The sequence below is a fragment of the Aedes albopictus genome, chromosome 3, assembly GCF_035046485.1.
Source record: "Aedes albopictus strain Foshan chromosome 3, AalbF5, whole genome shotgun sequence".
In the NCBI taxonomy this organism is placed as follows: Eukaryota; Metazoa; Arthropoda; class Insecta; order Diptera; family Culicidae; genus Aedes; species Aedes albopictus.
The window spans coordinates 197,339,284-197,362,113 of NC_085138.1; the positions used below are offsets into that span (position 1 = coordinate 197,339,284).

At 39.1% G+C, this 22,830-nt stretch overlaps 1 protein-coding gene across 1 annotated transcript in view; it reads left to right on the forward strand.

The window, feature by feature from the left end:
* The window catches only part of LOC109427261 (monocarboxylate transporter 5), a 49,237-nt gene extending 27,066 nt beyond the window's left edge, over nucleotides 1-22,171 (forward strand). The window contains exons 2-6 of the mRNA XM_019702793.3: nucleotides 2,835-3,108; nucleotides 10,611-11,955; nucleotides 12,027-12,206; nucleotides 20,988-21,113; nucleotides 21,176-22,171. Coding sequence (XP_019558338.3) covers nucleotides 2,839-3,108; nucleotides 10,611-11,955; nucleotides 12,027-12,206; nucleotides 20,988-21,113; nucleotides 21,176-21,324 — 2,070 coding nt within the window. The 5' untranslated portion in view covers nucleotides 2,835-2,838 and the 3' untranslated portion in view covers nucleotides 21,325-22,171. The remainder of the gene's footprint in view (nucleotides 1-2,834; nucleotides 3,109-10,610; nucleotides 11,956-12,026; nucleotides 12,207-20,987; nucleotides 21,114-21,175) is intronic.
* The last annotated feature ends 659 nt before the right edge of the window (nucleotides 22,172-22,830 follow it).

Sequence of the window (22,830 nt, forward strand, 5' to 3'; positions counted from 1 at the left end):
CTACCCCTTCTTCTTCGGCAAGGACCTCTTAGCTCTCCTATGATGATCTTGGCATTGTGACTTGGGTACTTGGGCAGTGGTCGTATTCGCGTTTGAACTGCGCGTAGAAGTAGCACATAAGTCACAAAGAAGTGTCGACAGCGCAGGTTTTTGATTGGCCACGAGTCATTTTCTGCCTTTGAGTTCGATTTACATGAATGTAGCTCCTGTACAACCAAAAACCGGCGCTGCCGACACACTTGGGATGCGTCCTAGGCATCATTAGTCCTTCCGGAGTGAAGGCAGTGCACTTTGATTAAGCTGAAGTTAAAAAATCGGTGCTCCTCAAGTTGCACATTGTTTCGTTGACCGTCTACCAATCGATCACGTGCAGCCCTGGTAGATGGTTTTATCTTTAAACTACACCCAATTTTTTTGTTTGCACGGGTCCTTTATTTTCTATAAGTCAGTCAATGTTCACCCAATTCACGTGCAAGTTGCACAAATGGAGACGCGATCAGTACTATCTGTGTACGAAAAATCCAGTCAACAGGATTAAAATTAACAAAGTTATTGCAAAAATATGAACCGCGTAAAAAATATCGGGTGTAACATTGTAGTGCGTATCTATCATTTCCACAATGGATGCTTTTATAATTATTTCTGGTTTCCAATCGATACATTTATTCCTATTTACGTATTTGCCATCCAATAAAAAAATCAGAACTTTCGTTCCAAATAAAACTAATGACCAACAAGGGCAACATGATTATGGTGCACATAAGCATGTCCAATCGTCGCAAAAACCTTTCACGCCGTTTTGTACTGCGTCGACACCGGCAGCCTATGACGTCAAGTGGCTGGCCTGACTCTGCGGCAACCAGCCAGCCAGTCAGTATTTACTTATTTGATGAGGGGCTCGTTTTCTTACGCAGATCGTCGACCTACTGGGTGCGATTAGGTAATGACTCGTCGAATAACAGACGTCGTCGTTGTTGTCTCTCAGCTCAGCAGTGTGTGGCTGGGGCCGATGGGCGTCATCATTCTCCTCGAGACTCAACCAACTCGCGACAGGTTCCAGCAGCAGTGGAAAGTCCTGCTCAATCAAGGCTCATCGGAGTTCCGTTATCTATAGGGTTGTGGATTTATAATTTTTGAGCGACGTGACTTACACGCTTTGAAGACGAAAGGAGCGATTGAGTGGGATCTTACTTTGTAAATATTGTTCACACGTGGTCCGCTGAACTACTGCCAGCGCTGCTGCAGTTAAGAGTTTCTGAATGGAGAGAGCATACGATGTGGATGTTTTCAAACAAGTTCGTTGTTTACGAGATGCTTCGATAGATTAAGCTTGGGAACAGTTTCTGGTGATTGGCTCCAGGGAAAATTTTCCAAAAAGTGCGTTGATTCATTGAATGATGCAATAGGTATAGGAAGTTTAACAAAAGATACCAAATATCAAACTTTCAATAAATTCTTTAAAGTTATCCAGATTAATAAAACCGGAAAACAAATCTAAATCTAATGTGTTCATGATGCCCTACAGAAAAATTTATTAAATGCATTTGAAGTTTGTATTTTCCACGGAAATAAAAACTTCGTTATTGATTGTTTATCAAAACAAAAATTATCAAGAACAAAGCTGTAGTGTTATACGAAATAAAAACGGGCTTTTCTCTAATTTTAGGATATAGGATGACGAAGGGTACTGATACCCTATTCGCTGAAGAACCCAATTGGCTTTGTCCTTGACAGCAATGTATACAGATCCACCTTGCTCATAAAATACATAAAATTAATTTTCAAATGTATTTGTTGAGCATTTAAAAGGATAGGACAAACAAAACTTACGAATCTGATTTGTGAGGTTTTCGACTTATCACTATTCCGCATTTTACAACACCAAACAATTTCAAGAGGTGTGCCATGAGTTGCAATTCTTGGTTGAATCGAAATCCAATGAAAGCAAAAAAAAGCCTCCCCTCAATTAGCAGGTTCCTGGAATTGGCCATGTGCTAATTGTATGTGCAAAATACCATTCGTCAGTGTCATCCCACGCCTACGCCGAATTCATCGGAAATATATTTCGTTTACTAAACATTGTAATTGAATTAACACATTTGGGGGAAAATGATAATCCGGTCAACCGGTTATATCTTGAATCACTCTTTGCGGTGATTAGGTATGATAAAAATACTCGGAAGCTTGATATCCCAAGGCACAGTTTGATATTTGATCAATAGAAAAAGTTAGGAATTTACGACACATCATACTTGGGTAGTAAAGAATAACAACAGAAATTCAACAAATTTTTATCATTTATCAAATGGGAACTTTTCAACTTGTTGTGGCAAATCTCGCATGCGACGTAAACAAAAGTTTGTTTGCATACTATCAAGTATAAATAATATTAAAACAGTTCACATTACATAAAACAAAGACAAAACAGATAAAAAAAAGCAAACCTGTTATTGCTCAACAGCACAATTGTGCTGGTTCGTCACAAATGGAATAAAAACTAGATTATAATAAAGTGTGTCATTCAAAGAACAAAATATGAGTAGAAAACTGAATTAATTCCTATCGAGCAATTTAGAAAAAAGTAAGAAATTATTAGATATCCTAAAAAGATAATAACTATTATAATTCTTGTTCTTATGGTTGTATTCGTATGAAGGAGTATATAAACTGTGTATTTATTTAGGAATATTTTGTCCTTGAATTGGTTTCATAATGACAACATTATTTAACAAGTCGACACGAAATCACGAAATTCCCCACATTCTCCTACGCGATGACACGCGTTTCACTAAAACCGTTTTCTTTTCCGCTCTATTCGCTCTTAATGTTTGCAGAGATATGCCACCACAAAACACAATCGAGATGAGCACGAAACCGGACGCAGAAAATGGCACCAAGAAGGTTCAAAATGGTAACACAAACAACAAACTGCAGCTGATGAAGGAAGAACCGCCGACGACATCGGTGATCGTTCCCCCCGACGGAGGCTGGGGCTGGCTGGTGATGATCGCGTCGTTCCTCTGCAACACCGTGGTGGACGGCATCGTGTTCAGCGCCGGTATGTTCCAGGATCCGATCCGGTTGGACTTTGGCGTCGGGAAAGCGGAGGTTTGTATTTCTGATCAGTTTTAGTAACGCAGTGGGGTTTTTATGACGTAAACTACAGTGTGCTTCAAGTTTCCTAAGTAGGGTAAATCGCCAGTTGTTGCACAACATAAAAACTCGCCAATCGTTGCACACTTCATAAGAAAAGCATGGAGTGTGCAATAATTGGCGAGTTTTAAAGGTGTGGACTAAATGTGTAGGATAACCTTGGGTAGCTAGCTCATCCTTATGTTGACCAATTCTCACTTATTGTTGAACGAATAACACTGGTAATTGAATTTTGTATGGATCAATTACAAATATGTCAACCTAGCAACCTAGAAGTTTCAAGAGCACAAATCTGAAGAACAAAATATCGGTTTGCACTGAAAAGTTGATCGATTGGTTATCACCAGGAACATCCCTGAAAGCTCTGAAATCCCCTAGAACACCCCTGAAACACCCCTAAATCTCTCCCCTGAACGCTCCTGAAATACCCCCAATTCCTTTATAAAACCCCTGGAAAATCTCAGAAATCCCTGAAACGCACTCTAGTAACCCTGGAATACACTTGAAACGTCCTGGAACACCCCTGAAACCCCTGAAATGCCGATGAAATAAGGGGAAATTAGGGGTCTCCAGTTAAGACCCCATTAGACGGGCAAATATATTTGTCATTGTAGTCCGACATTTATCAAAGGTTGCCATGATTCATGATGTTGGTCATTTGTTGGGCTTGTTTGGACAAATATTTGTCATCCAGGGTCGTGCAATTTCGAAAGGAAAACATGAGGTACGACGGACGTAGCAAATCGTTTCCCATACGAACGGACTGCTGTGATGCTTCATCTCTCACCCAGCAATAGGGCACCGCACTGTTTTGATTTTGTATGGGATTTTGACGTTTCTTGGCCTTGTTGTTTACAAAATTTCTGTAGGAGTGAAAAAGAAGGAGATAATTTCATGCAGTCCCCTATACACTCGTTCGCTGCTGCAACAGAAACAAGTGTGTATGAAACATGGAATGATACACTTGGATTTTCGTTTCATTTATGAGTCATTGAAATACTTCAACATGCTAAAAACACTATTTAAACCGCATTTTTCAATAGTGGTGCACGCCAATAGAATGATAATTATGTTTTATGAAAGAGGATAACAAATTCGACCGCTTAAATCCAATTAATCGGCGCCTATAACCATTGAGAGACTAGCGCGCACCAGTGAGACACTAATGCGCTGACGGGTGAAGCACAAGCAATGCGACCGGGTGGGAGACTGCCGAGTGCTACGATGAGCGGAAAAGTTTTTAAAACGAATCGAGTGATTAGAAAAATGTATGAAACGGTTGAAGTGACTCATTCAAATGCTGCATGAAAGTGTATCATTGAAACGAAATTGTACGCCCCTGCTAATGGCACCTTTAGCCTAGTGGTTAAGGCTGTGAATCGCCAATCCGGAGACGGCGGGTTCGATTCCCGTTCTAGTCGGGAAACTTTTCGCGACTCCCTGGGCATAGTGTATCATTGTCCTTGCCTCACAATATACAAATTCATGCAATGGCAGGCAAAGGAAGCCCTTCAATTAATAACTGTGGAAGTGCTCAAAGAACACTAAGTTTAAGCGAGGCAGGCCAAGTCCCAGTGGGGATGTAGAGCCAAAAAGAAGTAGAAGAAGCCAATGAAATAACTGGAACAACACTAGAGCCCACTGCTAAGCCTCTGGAGCTCCCCAAATATCCTTTGAAAACCTCTGCAACATCCTTGAAACAGACTACAACATCCCTGAATTGCCTGGGACGTCGCTGAAACCTCCTGCTACGCTTCTGGCACCCCTTGAAACGCCCATGAACCCCTTGAAACCCTTTGAAAACCCCTGGAACGCCTCTGAAACCACAGAACGCTCCTGATATCCCCTGAAACGCCCCTGAAACCCCCAGGAACACCCCTAAAGCCACATGTAATGTCACTTAAACCTCCTGGTACGGCCATGAAACCCCTTGAAAACCCTTGGAACGATTCTTATACTCTTTGAAAGCCCCATGGAACGCTCCTGCGACCCCTTGAACGCTCTTGAATTCCCATAAAAAAATAACCCTTGGAATACTTCTAAAACCACTTGTAACGCCTTTAAACCCCCTTGGAACGCCTCTGGCGCTCAATTAGGGGCTGTTCATAAACCTCGTAGACTAAATTTTGGCCATCTCAGACACCAGACACCGCTCTCTGTAGACTTTCGTCCATACAAAAAAAAATTGGTATGGAATGTAGACTTTGGTCAGACCCCCCTCAAAAAATCTACGTGGTTTATGAACGACCCCTAAAACCCCGGAACGCTTCTTTCAACCCCTAGAAACAGTCCTGAAACGCTCTGAAGCACCCCGAAAACCCCCAGGCGTACACCTGAAGCCCCTGTAACGCCGTTTAAATCTCCTGGAACGGCCATAAAACCCCTTGAAAACCTTTGAAACGGCCCAGAAACTCCTATAGATACCTGACACGCCCAGGAACAGCCCTAAAACACCCCTCAGACCACTAGGAAGCCCCTGAAACTCCTCGAAACCCTCTGAAACGCCCCCGCAACCCCTTGAACGCTTATGAATTTCCATAAAAAAAACCACACTCAAACACCCAACCCACCCACGCCCCTGAAATACCCCTAATTCCTGTACAAAACCCCTGAAACATCTCAGAAACCCATGCAACGCCTTTGAAACGCACTCTAGTACCCCTGGAACACACCTAAAACATCCTGGAACACCCCTGAAACCCTTGGCGTGCCAATGAAATAACTGGAACAACACTAGAGCCCACTGCTAAGCCTCTGGAGCTCCCCAAATATCCTTTGAAAACCTCTGGAACATCCTTGAAACCCACTACAACATCCCTGAATCGCCTGGGACGTCGCTGAAACCTCCTGCTACGCTTCTGACACCCCTTGAAAATCCCAGAAACACCCATGAACCCCTTGAAACTCATTTAAATCCCCTGGAATGCCCCTGAAATCACAGAACGCTCCTGATATCCCATGACACGCCCCTGAAACCCCCAGGAACACCCCTGAAGCCCCCTGTAATGTCACTCAACCTCCTGGAACGGCCATGAAACCCCTTGAAAACCCATGGAACGATCTTTAAACTCCTTGAAAGCCCCATGGAACGCCTCTGATTCCTCTTGAACGCTCTTGAATTCTCATTAAAAAAAAAACTTTTGGAATACTTCTAACTAAAGTGTCTCGAGTATACCAAAGTGGCGAATCCTGGTCGTTTTGACAGGTCTCCTGCTCGATTGGAACTATGGGGATGACAGCAAATCGGCTGTTCCAATTTTGACGTTTCTTCTCTTTGTTATTCCAGACTCGTTACTTCTAACATCTCTTGTAACGCCTTTAAACCCCCTTGGAACGCCTCTGGTGCTCAACTAGGGGCTGTTAATAAACCTCGTAGACTAAACTTTGGCCATCTCAGACACCCCATCCCCTCTCCGTAAACTTTCGTCCATACAAAAATTTAAAAAAATGTATGGACTTTTATCAGAGCCCCCTCCAAAAGTCTACGTGGTTTATGCACGACCCCTAAAACCCCGGAACGCTCCTTTCAACCCCTGGAAACACTCCTGAAACGCTCTGAAACGCCCAGCAAACGCCAAGGAATACCCTTGAACTCCTGTAACGCCGCTTAAATCCCCTGGAACGGCCATGAAACCCCTTGAAAACCTTTGAAACCCTGAAACTCCTACAGATACCTGAAACGCCCTGGAACAGCCCTAGAACACTCCTCAGACCCATAGGAAGGCCCCTGAAACTCCTTGAAAACCCCTGAAACGCCCCCGCAACCCCTTGAACGCTCATGAATTCCCATAAAAGCCCTTGGAATACTCCCAAAACCCCTTGTAACGCCTTTAAACCCCTGAAACACTTCTGAAGCGCTCTGAAACGCCCCTAAAGCTCCACGTGACGCCCTTGAAACGCCCAAAGCAATCTTGAATCCCCTGGAACATCGCTGAAATCCCCTGAAATCACCCTGAAACTCCTTGAAAAACCTGGAGAACCCCTAAAACCCTCTGTAACGCCCTTGAAACTCCCTGAACACTCCTGAAACTCCTTGAAAATACCTGAAACATTCTGTATCGTCCCTGAAACGCCCTGGATCTTCTTGAAAAACCCCGGAGCACCCCTAACACCTTCTGTAACGCCCTTGAAACTCCCTGAACACTTCTGAAACTCCTTGAAAATACCTGAAACACTCTGTATCGTTCCTGAAACGCCCTGGAATACCCCTGAAATCCCATGAAAAGTCCTGGGGTGTCCCTGAAACTTCTTGAACATCAGGGACGCCCCTGAAACCCCTGGAACGCATTTGAAACCCCTTGAAACCCCCTAGAATATTCTTAAAACCCCCAGGAATGCCTTTACCACTTGACTAATTTCAAGACCTCGATGTACCAAAGAAAACCATTAAATTTTGTCCAGTCCAGTACCCAATAATATTCCTAACCGTGTTTTTTTCGTGTTAATTGCATTTTATTTAGCCTGTTACACCAATCTGACAGCAACGGACCAAAAATAAATTACGTAAGTGGGTACTAAGGATTGTTCACAATCTGCGAACTTGACCGTGGAAAAAATAGCGACCATGTGCCACTGCTGCTATTCGCATACAAATAAAAATGTGGCACGCCGTACGTGTGCGTTGATTACATAATCTTTCTAAGAGTTTGGCACCCGTTTTTTTTGTTTTTAAGCACGTTATATGTTATCTTGTCAGTGAATTTGAAAACGTTTCATGGTGAAACGAGAGTTAAAGTGAATGCACAGCCCAAGGTTTTGGTATTCCTAGGAAGCTTTGTAAATCGTTGGAATTATGTTCAAGATATTGAAGCTTTTAAAGTAAACCTAAATGCTAATCGTTTTCCTAGCCAGCTTTTATACGTCTGGCTACTATCGTGTTTTCCGTGAATTTGGAAATATTTCATTTGAATGATCATCAGTAACAACAATTTTATGCTTTGATTTCAATTCCATTGAGGATATGCATACTATCGCTTTGTCTATAATTAACATGTTAAAATCACGTATTGAGTTTGGTAACAGTATCGAAAAAAATGTGATTTATAATCTAAGTTTAAGATGAGTTACAAAATACATAATTCATTGCGAGGAATGATTAACATGTGAAATTGAAATAATATTCTATGAAGTTACTTTTCAATATAGTTTATCAAATTTTATATTTTCAAACCATTGTAATTAGCGATCGTTTCAATGAAATGTTGTCAAATTTTCAGAGAAGTTGTTTGGAATGGTGTTTGTGAAACTTATCAATATTTGTTTATGTTTTGAAGAGCCAATGAAACATCCCATGACAATTTTGCCATATATGACCTTCTATGAAAAAAAGAGGAAAATCTTCAAACAGTAAAAACTTTCGTTTCGCTCGATGGAACATTTTTATATTTTCTGAGGCGATGCAAAAAAAGTATATTTTTCGAATGTCGGGTGTCAATACTGAGTATATTTTTTTGTATATGTTACTAGCTGTACCCGGCAAACTTTGTCTTGCCTACTGCGTTTTTTGACGTTTCAAGTTTCTATCCAAGCCAAGTCCCTGGTCACAAAATGAATGGAAGTTCGATTTCCAAAAACTCTCAATTTTTCCATGTTTTTTATCTCATAAACCTTCCTTGGATGAAAACTAACAGAACAAAACAAAGTTGAGCCAAATCCGACGTTCCGTTCGCCAGTTATGCGCGGTCCCACGTATGCCACTGTATTTATATATATATACTAGCTGTACTCGGCAAACTTTGTCTTGCCTACTGCGTTTTTGACGTTTCAAGTTTATTTCCAAGACCAAGTCCCCGGTCACAAAATGTATGGAAGATCGATTTTCAAAAACTCTTAATTTTTTCATGTTTTTTGGCTCATAAACCTTCCTTGGGTGAAAACTAACAGAACAAAACTAAGACGATCAAAATCGAACCAACCGTTCGCAAGTTATGCGCGGTCCCACGTATGCCACTGCATTTTTATATATATATAGATATATATATATATATATATATATATATATATATATATATATATATATAGATATAGATCAGTGAAGAAAATTGTCAGACAAAAGAGGCACAAAACAAGCAACAAAGAAGACGCGGCGATTACTCTTTATCCCAACTGGTAACAGATAATGACATGATCTCGAAAATTTTTGTTGCAGACAAAACGGAGCCTGAATTTGTTGCGTACTTTTCAACTTGTGAATAATCAATTATTACCAACCCAAATTCAAAACTTTTTGATGATACATCTTCAGCAGCGTTGCAGTGTTTACCGATTCGAAGTTACCGCTCGAAAATCACAATGCAAGCCTTAAAAATCTCTAAACTTGTGGTGCACGATCTTTGTCCTATTCTGTTCAAGTTGGGACAAACGTATGTCGCATTGGGTAGAATGTCGCAACAAATTCAGGTTGCGACATTGTCGTTATTGTTGCGCGATGGTTGAATTTTGATTCACTGATATAGATAGATATAGATTAGTGGTTCAGGCACACCGTGAGTGCATACTACTCATATAAGAAAATTTTATAGAAATGGATCAATATCTTCAAATCACAAAAACTTTAGTTTCCTTCAATGAAACATTTTCAAATTTTCAGAGGAGATACTAGAATATCTTTCGAATGCCGGGTGTCATGTGGGTGGACTGGACATTTTTATTTGTTAATAACGGTTTTTGGCACATCGTGCACCGTGCTTCTGCCACGACACGTTGTCTCACAAAGGCGTAAATGACCAAATTTCTGACCATGTTTTTTTCTGGGATTTTCCGTAGCCTAATTCTTTTTGAAGATAAATGAAGTATTGCTTCATCTTGTGTCAATCAATAAAACCATTTTGGGATGCATACTTTAAATTTAAGTACAAATGCCTAAATTTGACGATTTTCTCTGTTTTTTTTTATTCATTTGCATGAATTATCAAAAGAACTTCAATTATAGGTATATCGATAGTTTGACAAAAAAAAAAGAATTGAGTATGTAAACCTATGTAAACTAGTTCTCCGATGAAGTATCATTTAAACAAAAACTGCACCTGGTTTCATTTATTTTGCTTTCTTACAGAACAGTTTTCAAAATTAAGGTTTTGTCTTTTTTAATCATTTCAAGCATTCAAAAAGTTTTCAAGTTCTGCAGCATCCCGCAATCTGCATAAAATTACGATAGAGTATAAGACATATCGATTTTAAATAGCAAGACAATGGATACCAAAAAGTATCAAACGAAAAAATGGATAATTTTGAAATTTACGCCTTTTTGACTAGCTTTTAGTTCCTAAATTATAATTTTGAAAAAAAGAGACATGTTTTTGTGGCATAAAATCTGAATTGACGAACATACAATAATACTTGGTTAACTCAATTAAATTTTGAGCACAGTTAATGAATCATAATTGGGATTTTTGGGATGTCTTATCTCAAAAGCATACAAAATTATAAGACTAAACGCTTCCCCTCTCCGGTTCTAGGTCGCCCTGGTAAGTTCGTTACTCAGCGGATTTTACTTGCTCACGGGGCCATTCGTCAGCGCTCTGGCGAACCGATGGGGATTCCGACCCGTCACGATTTTGGGCGCGGTGATAGCATCGATCGGCTTCGGCTTATCTTACTACGGAACCAGCTTGAACTACTTGTACGTCACATATGGCATAATCGGTGGCATTGGTTTCTGCTTCATCTACGTACCATCGGTGATTACGGTCGGGTACTACTTCGAAAAATGGCGTGCGCTGGCCACTGGAATTGCCCTGTGTGGTTCGGGCGTGGGAACCTTTGTGTTCGCTCCACTAAGTGCGATGCTTATCGAAAAGTTCGGATGGAGAGGCGCGTTGCTGGCTCAAGCTGCAATTATTCTCCTGTGTGCACTGTTCGGATGCATTTTCCGACCCATTCAACCGATTCAGGTTACCGTAACTAAAGATGAAGATACACCAGCTGAGAAGGGAACCCTACTTGGAGAAGGACTGCCAATTGTCTACACTAAGCCATTGCCTGAAGGACGGTTTGCGTACTCGGTGCCCAACAGCTCTCACAGCACGTGGATGGGCGTCAGTCCCAATACTCAATACCCAACTGCTGCAGAAGTATTCCGCGGCAGTGGACACAATCTGGAAAGAAGACCATCTGGCCACTCTGGCTTGCTCACGAATGAGAACATCCAACATACGACGAAAAAATTGGAACAACTTTCCAAAATTCAAAAGCGACTCTCAGGACAAATGACCCCGGAAGACACTATCCACGCCCCACGGTTCCCACTTCCTCATCACGAGTTGAACACTGTAGGAGAGGCCGCCGAAGAAGAAGAGACTGAAAACGGAACCCTGTTGACTGGAGAGGTGAAACCCGTACCCGTGGTCTCCACTCCATCCTCCAGACAACGAAGCCACACCGTTTCCGGACGTAGACCAGGTGAGGGCGGATCTCGGCAAGGAAGCCGTCGAGGAACACTGACTGATGCTACTCGTCCCTTGTACCGAGATGACATCTTCTTCACCGGATCGTTGGTACGAATTCCTCAGTATCAATCACAGACATCACTTGGATACCACATGTCCGTCACACGTCTGCCCACTCAAACCGACGTCGAGGAAATCGAAGAGCAACAATGCAAAATATGCCCGGAAGCTGTCAGGCGAACGCTTGCCACTATGTTGGATATGACCCTACTCAAATCGCCGTCCTTCATGCTGCTTGCCATCAGTGGGTTCTTCACCATGATGGGATTCTTCGTTCCGTTCATGTACATCACTCAGCGAGCGACCACCGGAGGAATGGATCAAAATGTGGCATTATTCATCGTTTCTGCTATTGGTAGGTTGATTGATTTTTTTATTCTCAAAATACTCATCTAACCATTTGAATTCTATTTATTCGAAAACCAGGTATTTCCAACACTATTGCTAGGATCGTGTGCGGTTTCTTGAGTTCTTTTAAAAGCGTCAATGCACTGTGGATTAACAACGTTGCCATCACCATGGGCGGCATTGCCACCATGCTCAGCGGATTGTACATCACGGAGGCGTTCCAGTTCACCTATGCAGGAATTTTCGGAATCGCTATTGGTGAGTACAGATTCCAAATGAATATTTTATTAGTCTCCGATTCCGTCAGCTTCTTTGTTTTTTTTTTTTTGCGCATGGGAAAACATATGAGGGGTTTAGAATCAAAGTAGGGTGACAAAAACCCGCTTTCAAGAAAATAAGGTTCAAAGTTTTGTTTCAATAATGATTATAATTTTTAATTTTTCAATAGTTTTTTTCTCTTTTTATTTTTATTTTGTTGTTCCTTGCTTATGTTTGCCCCTTTTTCTCGTACTCAAAGAGAGGTCTCGGACATAAAAGGAAAATAATATTTGTATCGGCCTAATGATAAAATTTAAAACTTTTTTCTTTTTTTTAGCATACTTTTGAAGGGTTCTTGGAAAAAATCTATTCTAATTCCTTGCAAATATTACGAATGGGATATGCTGATATTCACTATGATACATAGCACATATATATACACTAATAGGATAATTTACAGATTCCTACATTCTTTGAATTAAACCCTTTATTGCATTATTAACGTAAGAGCTTTGATGGATTGATGGAAAGGTCATGAGTGAAACCCTGATAAACATTGTGTGCAGTCTTATCAAGCATGAAAATGATACGAAATGAGTATGCCAAAGATCGCAAAGGAGTTGCAAGAGCTGAGGTAAAACATCAAGAATTCAATTTTGCATACAAACTTTAAAGTCACAAATCTGAAAGATGAAGCACAGAATAATGGTACTCGTCACCTCTAGGATAGGTCCTGCTACAAGATTTGGTTTACTTTTGTTGTCAAGAGAATCATCCAAGAACACCTCATGAAATCTCACCAGGGATTTATCCAAGAATTCCTTTGGGAATTTCTCATGGATTAATCCAAGAACTCGTCCAATAATTCTTCTTAAGATTTCCTCAGGGATTTCTCTAGGGATTCTTCTAAGGATTTTTCCAATGATTTCTGCATGGTATTCAGGAAATCCGTTTGGGATAGTTTTAGAGATTTCTCTAGAGTTTTCTCTAGGGATTTCTCCAGAAATTCTTCTAGGAATTTCTCCAAGGATTCCTTCAGGAATGTCACTGGGGAAAGAATAACCTCCTATAAAGATATTGTTCTAGGGATCCCTCTAGAAACTCTTCCATGGATTTTACACAGAATTTATTTAGGGATTTCTTCGAGAAATCTCGATTCCCACGAGAGTTCAACCAGGGATTCCTTTGAGATGTTTGTCATGTGTAATGATAGTTTATCAAACTACCACTGAGTTGCAGAAAAAAAAACTTTGATTGATAGCAGTTTTGAATTTTAATTCAATTCAAAATATATTCAATTCAGACAAACCTTCATGAATCTGAAGCACTAATCAAAGGTTTTCATACTCAATTTGTGGGCATAATTTATGCATGGCAAGTTATCTGAATTTATATGTTGAATCAGACGACGTTTATAAAACACATAATCCAAATTTTGGCCATCTCAGACCATGTTTCCCCCGTGTAGGCTTCTAGCGATAAAAATTCAAAGTTTGAAAGAAACGTAGATATCGTTTCCCTTTCCACAAAAAGGTCCACGTGGTTTATGGAGGGTCCTTCGTTAATAATTTGAATACACTTCAATTCATGGACGCATACGTACTTTTACTCTTGATACTATATGGCGACCGGGACAAATAACATTCCAATGCAATGCGAATGGCACATGCAACAATTTGAAGTTTGACCATAACTCTAAATGATTTTATTTTGATTTTAGCGACAGTTTTATGAGCCATCTCGAATCTATTTTGCCTTTTCTATCATAAGGTGACTTTGAGTATTTTCGGTAGTTTTCTTTCTACTTATATTGTTCGGTTCATATACATGTTTAAACTTTCCTTCATGGTTCATGCATGCTTTCAAGCAAGTTGTTACACAGTGTATTTTCAGAATTTTTCAAAGGTGCATGGCAATAACGCCACTATAATCGCATTATCTTTAGTAGATCAAATAATTGTTTAGAAGGCTTCGGTTTCATGGTATTCTTATAACTAAGCATATAACACTCTACCTCATTACAATTAGTCATGAGTTGACTGATTGAAGTGTGTCAGATGAGGAGTCTTAATCTGACCATCCCTGCTCAGCGTACTAGGGAATCTGTGAAGTCTATATAATCGATTTAGTTGACACTTCCCAAGCAACACACATGGTTACAAAACAGTGACGGCAGCGTATGTAAGGTAGGGTGGCCCACAGTTATATGAAAAACAAAAATTTCGAAAAATGTCAAGTCTTACCTCCTAAATCAGTTGTTTTGGACTCCCAGAAGCTACATTCAAAATTTGAGCAAAATCGGTTGAGCCTAAGGGGGCGCCCAAAAGGCTTGAAGTTTGAATGGGAAAACTGGGCCAAATGTACGCAGAAATTTTCAGTTTTCGAATTTTGCCGCTAGGTGGCGCTGTAAGAGTTCAATAATCAAACCCTTTGGTATTATTGTAGGTGCCTATATGCCAAAGAACTTTGTCGAATACCGCGTAGTGATCTGACGGCTGTGAGAAAAGTTATACCCTAGGCAAAGTATTGAGATTTCATTATTGATATTATTCCTTTACATGTATTGGAAAAACGACAATAAAGTTTATCCTCAATTTACCTAGGGTATAACTTTGTTCTCAGACGTTGGATCACTTTGCGGTCTTCGACAAAGTTCTTTGGCATATAGTCATCTACAATAATACCAGAGGGTTTGATTATTGAACGCTCACAGCGCCCCCTAGCGGCAAAATTCGAAAACTGAAAATTTCTGCATACATTTGGCCCAGTTTTCCCATACAAACTTCAAGCGTTTTGAGCGCCCCCTTAGGCTCAACCGATTTTGCTCAAATTTTGAATGTAGCTTCTGGGAGTCCAACACAACTGATTTTGGACGTAAGACTTGGCATTTTTTGAAATTTTTGTTTTTCATATAACTGTGGGCCACCTTAATGTAAGGGTTGCGTAGTAAGTCACAGTGACTTCTGTGCAACTCTTACATACGCTGCTGTCACTGTTCTGTAACCATCCCGAGCAGAAGGGAATAACAACAGCATAAGAAAATGTGTTATTTTACCGAAAAAACTGAGTAATGAAATCAGTTGTTTTTATGTTATTAACATAACAAATTATAATCTTGTACCGACTTTTCGAACCCTCTAAGCAGAATACCCTCTTCGAATGAGTGTAATCAGTTTCGTACTTTTTAATTCCGCCCTATGTTGCTTATCCTTTGACAGATACGCGTATTTCGACTACCACTTGTAATCTTCCTCAGTGTCAGTTATCCACCAGTTGATAACTGACACTGAGGAAGATTACAAGTGGTAGTCGAAATACGCGTATCTGTCAAAGGATAAGCAACATAGGGCGGAATTAAAAGGTACGAAACTGATTACACTCATTCGAATAACAAATTATGTTATAAACTTGGCTGTCATAAGCGGCAAAATAACAAAAATCATAACAAAAAAATGTTCCTGGAAGACCAATTCAATAACATGTTTTGTTCGTTTCCATAACAACATAATAACAATGAATTTGGAAAATATTTCAATAGAAAAGCTGTTATTTTAAAGTTATTGATAACAATCCGAAAGCAAAATTAGTTATGATTTCAAACTAATAATAATGTAAGTAATAGGGTACTAGGGTCTTGCACCATTTGAGCAGGTGTACATATTTTGGGCACTTGCCGCTATAACTAAATCAATTTTATACCTAATTGTCACACAATGTGTTACGTACACTATCTAGCAAATAAATTGGCTTGAATTTGACTTTGTTATAGCATCAAGTGCCCTAAATAGATACATCTGCCCAAATGGTACAAGCCCCAATATGAATATCAAAACAAGCGTTTAGAACATATAAGTAATCATTGCTAGTTATGTATTAGACACATTCTACCGTGACGTTACAACGTTTTGACGCCTTTTTGTTCAAATTTTTCACTATAACTCGTAAATTCGACCGCAAACCCTCAAAAATTTGCATATTCGGATTCGTAATGAGTAGCGTGAGTAGTTACAACGTTGTAACGTTACGCTACTCATTATCATTTTCAACATACTTTTCCAATGAAAACTATCTGTTCAACAGATTAAACTTATTGGAAATTTTACAAAGAATCCGAATATGCAAAAATATTTGAGGGTTTACGGTCGAATTTACGAGTTATAGTGAAAAATTTGACCAAAAAGCCGTCAAAACGTTGCGTTGTAATGTCACGGTAGAATGTGTCATTATATAAAATTAATTGAAAATTCCACTTAAATTCGTTTGCGTCACCCCTAAATATCGACCGAAATCGCTCATTTTTGCACAGCTCACTTATTTCGACCATTTTTGAAATTATGTACATTTTTTTAAATTAGCCCCACCCTAATGTATGCTTTGTGTGGGGCACTCAACCCTAATGTAATGACGAAATTTAAAAAAAAAGTATAAGTCTCAGTAGTTTTGATGAACTACAAACTCATCAAGTAGAACAATATTCTGAGGTTCACTATATTGAATTTTTATGGAATAGCTACAAATATACGTAACTAAATACTTAAAAAGGAACATAAAGCAGGTCATAATTATTATAGTGTCTTTTGTCTGGGTTGTCTCGTTCAGTCTCAATTAGAGTAACTATAAATGATATGCTAGTAACAATGTAAATCTGGAATAGTTTGTTTTCAATTCAAAACTTGTTATTTTTGTGCTATTGTTTATTATTTTTTGTACACTCTCATTGGTATAATAATAACTAAATTTGTTCCATAACAAAACATATTATTAAAATATTATTTTATGGGTGTATATCAATAGCTTGATCATAACAAAATAAGATTGTCAAACAAAACATGTTATGGAAAAGTAATGCTTTGATAAGTTAATAATAACAAAACAGGATATAAAAACAGATTGTGTGATTTGATAGTTATTAGTTTGATATTCCCCTCTGCTAGTAATGTGTGTTGCTTGGGTTCCCCAAGCAGCACACATGTCATAGAAGAGTCACGCATTGCAGTTTTTTTGGTTGCTCATGAGCTATAGTTATGTTATTCAAACCCCATGTTAAAATATCTTGACTTTGACTCGTGTGCAACCAAAAAAACTGCGCTATTTGACTCTTTTGTAACGTGAATGAGAATACCATGTTTTCTTCAAATCTTAAGGGCATCGCTTGTTATGTTTCAGAAAGATTTGAGTATTTCAAACATGTTTTGAATAACTAGTCTTTTGCAGTTTTACTATCGAGTCTGTTCTCATATCATGGAGTAAGAATACTCTATAGTCTATAGTTAAATTAATCCATGGGAAAACTGGGAATTGAACTCGGAGCTCCTGATTTACAGTCACTCACCTTAGCACCTACACTACACACAATTGTATACATATCCACAAAAAACGAGAGCATTACTTGTTGTGTCTAAATCATATAAGTCGAACTAAGACCATACTGAGGCTGAAGAAGCAATGTGAATCTCACGAAAATTTGCTTGGGCCAGTTGACAAAAAAATTTTGCATAAAAGTTGAACAACAGATGATTAATTTTGTGTGTTGGTGTATATTTTGAAGCTGCTTATACAGATTAATAATATTCTATCCATTAACTATAGCCATCAATATATTGCTGATTGAGAGGTTCAACAAGCCATACTTCAGAACATTATTCAGCTGGCATTGTATTCAGCCACTGACACCATTAACCAGCCAATGTTCAGCCAATACTCTCAATGTTCAGCATTCATTGTTACTTGGGTAGTCTTATGTATCATTAGAAAACATTCAGGCTGCCCTTCAAAGTATTTTTTTTTCATGTGTTTTGTCTGTTCTTGAATTTTTTTTCCGATATTCATGGTCAAGGTCTGATAGGGCCCATATAGCCGAGGCGGTAAACGCACGGGTATTCAGCATGACCATGCTGAGGGTGACGGGTTTGATTCCCGGTCGGTCCAGGATCTTTTCGTAAAGGAAATTTCTTTGACTTCCTCGGGCATATATTATCTTCGTGCCTGCCACACGATATACACATGCAAAATGGTCATTGGCAGAGGAAGCTCTCAGTTAAAAACTGTGGAAGTGCTCATTGAACACTAAGCTGAGAAGCAGGCTTTGTCCCAGTGAGGACGTTACGCCAAGAAGAGGAGAGAGAGGATGGTCAAGGTCTCACCACAAGGCTGTGTCATATGATATTATAGGTGAAAAAAAATGAATATCCACTGGTAGAAACACAACCTTCAAGAGACGTATTTGGCAGGTTCCTCAGAAGGAAATTATGAATCGTTCCACCGAATTGAGAAACAAAGCTTGGCAAAAAATATCTCAATTGAACCCCGGCTTCAAGGCTTGTTGGAATTTTTAAAAATTTAAAAAGCCTCGAAGGCCTATTCCTGTTCTGAAAAAGGATAACAAAATATTATTAACTAATTTTGTAAAAGCACAAAATCTTGCCAAGCAGTTTGAAAGTGCGCCTAATTTCAGTATGGGTCTCACCTGTTGCACACAAATTTGAAAACATACTCAATCATGAGAACATTTTTGACAATTCATTGGGCACTTATTTGAACAAAGTGAGATCTATTATAAAGAACTTTAAGTATATGAAAGCTCCGGGAGATGACGGTATTTTTCGCATTCTCATTCAAATACTCAGAAAGTTGCTTTTCATTTTTGGATATTTAACAAACGTTTTCAGTTGGCATACATTAGCATTAGCATAAAGCGAGTCGCACAAATTCGTAAGTGGTACAGTCCTAGACCGCTGTTCTGAGGGTTGCCTCCTTCCCGTCCGAACCAAAGCACAAAGATTTGGGACTAATATCTGACTCTTAGACAAGACTGACGCAATCCTCCCATGGTCGAGCACTGTCCTGGCCGCGTCCTTGCGACTGCTGAGGGATGGGAAAGGATGATTTATTTTTGACACCTTTTAACCCCAAAATGTAGACAACTCTACGACCTCTCAGGCCTAGGTGTCACGGGAGTTTGGGTGTTTTAGTGGAAGGGTAAACTACAAAGGATACGCTTGGTCAACGTTCAGGCACACCATTGTTAGACTGCTTCGAATCAATTGTCTGACCAATTCATCTTGGTTTTGATGGCATTTGGTTGAATTACTAGATTCTTCGGTTGATAATCTGAAATATAAAGTAATATTAACATCGTACGTCAAATAAGCTACACATTAGTGATACGCTCGCCACAGTTACATATTTTTACAATATTATTCATAGCATACGATAAATTCACCTGAATCTTGCTGAAATTAAATGTTAATTAGCACTACATTGCAACAAAAATACTACAAAACGCAGAAAAGTGCATTAAACTTTGATCTTGGAATATTTATAAAAACGGTAAATATCAAGATCAAAATTAGATTTGGTAGATCTTACACCGCAACGCACCATTCTAAGGTGATCTACCCACGTTACGGAGTAACGTTTTCAGTTGGCATACATTCCTGAAAAATGAAAGTTGTTCCAATTTTGAAGCTTGACAAAAATCCTGCCGAAGCTTCCACTTAGCGTCCATTTAGTCCATCTATCAGTAAAATTTTTGAAAAACTTATTTTAAATAGAACTGTTGGAAATTATATGATTGCCCCAAGCAACACGACTTGTTTCAAAGCCAGTACCAGCAACATCAGTGCAATTTATTCACTGTTCAAATTAAGGACAACAGAACACAATTGCTTCTTCTTTGAAACGCAAAAAGCGCAAATTTTAAATCGTTATGCAACTTGAGCTAGGGGGAATGATAAAAAAATGAAAAAATATATTTAGACTCGAACCATGGACACCAGGAGTATTAACCACTCACCTTACATACTACACCAGAAGCTCTGTGAAAGATTTGCTGCTCAATGCACCATAAAAGCCACTGAAGTTACGCGTTACTTCATTGTACCGTCTTTGCCACAAGTTAGAAAGCTGTCAAAATGAAAAGACGCGCAAGTGTTCCGCAACACATTTGGAACCTAATCTGAACAAACAAACCAGAGTAAGATGTTTCATGTGTGTTACATAGCACATTTAATGCAAGCAGACTGTATTGCCACTTGTGAGGAATATGTAAGCTCCGCCTCCATAAATAGATGTTAAATCCGATGTTATTTGTAATTCCTTTGAAACAAAGCTGCAACTTAACGATATTCAGAGTTTAAATGCAACTCATCTGACAAGATGGAAGTTGTGTGCGCTTTTATTGCAACTCTTTTAGACCAAAGCATAGAAAACCACATTTTGGATAAGGTTGCTGGTGCTGCTTGGGTGCCAATGATCAATTCGGGTTCCGTCGAGGACATCCGACTACTCATCAACTTTTACCGGTAGGGTACGAAATTAATTCGTTCCTATCAGAAGGTTATTCCACTATGTATGAATAATAGTGAATAAAAAAGTAGAATATTTGATATGGGTCAATATAGCAACAGTTGTGAAGGCGTGGGTATCCAGCATGACCATGCTAGCTAGGGGTGACGGGTTCGATTCCCGGTCGATCCAGGAACTTTTCGTAAAAGAAATTACCTTGAATTCCTTGGGCATCGAGTATCTTTGTGCTTTGCCACACGTCAAAATGATCATTGGCAGAGGAAGTTCTCAGTTAAAAACTACGCCGAGATGAAGAAGAAGAACTTGATTAATTGACATCTTACATTCGGTCTATTTGTATCACTCAATTCGTTACAATATTTGTGTTCGTTTTAATATCACTTACCTGGGAGGAGAAAAATTGCAATCCCACAGATAATATTTTTATTGCGCAATTTGAACAATATAATAATTTTCAATATTTCTTCCTTGCAGCATGTTTCTCCGCTCTTCGTTCGATTCTGGTGGTGGATCTGATGGGCTTGGAAAAGCTCACCAACGCGTTCGGAATTCTTTGCTTGTTCCAGGGAATGGCGGCGGCTATTGGTGCACCCATTGCAGGTATGATATACAATTGTGATCATGCTGAACTGTGAAAATCTAACATTTTCTACCACTTGCAGGCTTCTTTACCGACTTGACGGGCAGCTACAACGTGTCGTTCTACATTAGCGGTGCATTGATTACGATTTCGGCCGTTTTGTGCTATCCACTGAACATGGTAAACAGGTGGGAAAGGAAACGAGCACTCAAAAAGCCTGGACCAGTGTAGGGACTTTGAATAGGAGTTCGAATGGGAGTTCAGCCATAGGGCCGCTGATGTCTGAAGTACTTACCGAATAGAACAAGAATATCACTTCTACAGAATCCAGAAGAGCACACACACACACCACAGACGACTACAAAATAACTCTTGGCATAGAGTTTACACAAATACCCAACCCATTGAGTTGAAATTTTTAATATTGTAAAAATCCCATACATACACGCACACTTTTACTCCTATGAAGCCTGTCGCATAAAGTTTAATTTAAAGTACATACTTGCTAGGTTAGAGCTAAGGTAAGGTGCTATTCCATCCACGCACTGAAAACAAATGAGACTCATGCTTCGTGTCTGTCAAACCAGGTGCAGAACATATTATAGTTTGAGATTTTCCTATTTATTTTTTGTTGAATCAAAAACGAATCAGTACCCTGCGCTTAAAAAGTAATATCCAAACTAGTGCCATACGTATGGATGGCGTGTTGCATGCAAATAATTCATATATTTACATACATAAGACTTCAGTGTTAGCTTTGTTACATAATAATCCTTGAGAAAAAAAAATGCTTTTACATACATAACTTTTGGAAAAAGTTCCTATCCCACATAAACAATCATCAGAAAAAGAATTGGTTTGAACAATGTTTGATTGGACAATCGGAAAGTATAAAACATTAAAACCGAAAACTTCAGAAAAGTACCAAACATGTCGAAAAACTGAAAACGGTTGACTTGAGCTATATTATTTTTTCACTTTCTTGCTCAAAATTTCAGTAACTTAACTTTTTTTATGATTATCCAACGGTCATGTTTTATTTCTTTTCTTATCTTAAAAATATTTTATTTAGGAAAATTTAGAGAATTTTATGAAAATCTGTTAATGTAGTTAGGAATTGTCTTCGTAAAATAGTTTTCAGTTATACTTGCACTATGCATGCTCAAGTTTCACTCATGTTTCCGTTTTTCGACATTCTTTGGCAAACCTACCACAGGACCGTTTCACTACATTAAACCGACTGCCTGTTTCTGAATCAGGGCTTAGAATTTACTGTGATGCCAACGCATATAGGAGATAATAAATTATGTTTGTTGATATTAATGGGAGAAAATGGGAGCAGCCAAACCCGGAATATTAGCACAAGAAATAATTCTCATCACAAACATCTACGACTCGAAATAAGTTTTCCGCACAAAATCAAATACCGAATGGCATATGTCACACAATTTATTCCTTACTACATATATACATAACGTGCAATGTCTTGAAAACACAACTCAGTGAATTTTAAATGGTCCCCATTATACGTATAGAAGACGAAACAGCCAGGCTCAGAAACAATAAGTAGGCACACTAAACTGCTTACTGTGAGCCATTTCCGCATTATAAAAACAATAGAATATGCCCAGGACTTGAAACATTAAATGCCATAGAACCCAGTTGTATCTGATTGTACATCCATTAGTCTCCATTTAGATTGATTCAGCTAGAAATGGTTTGTTGGATGGGCAAATC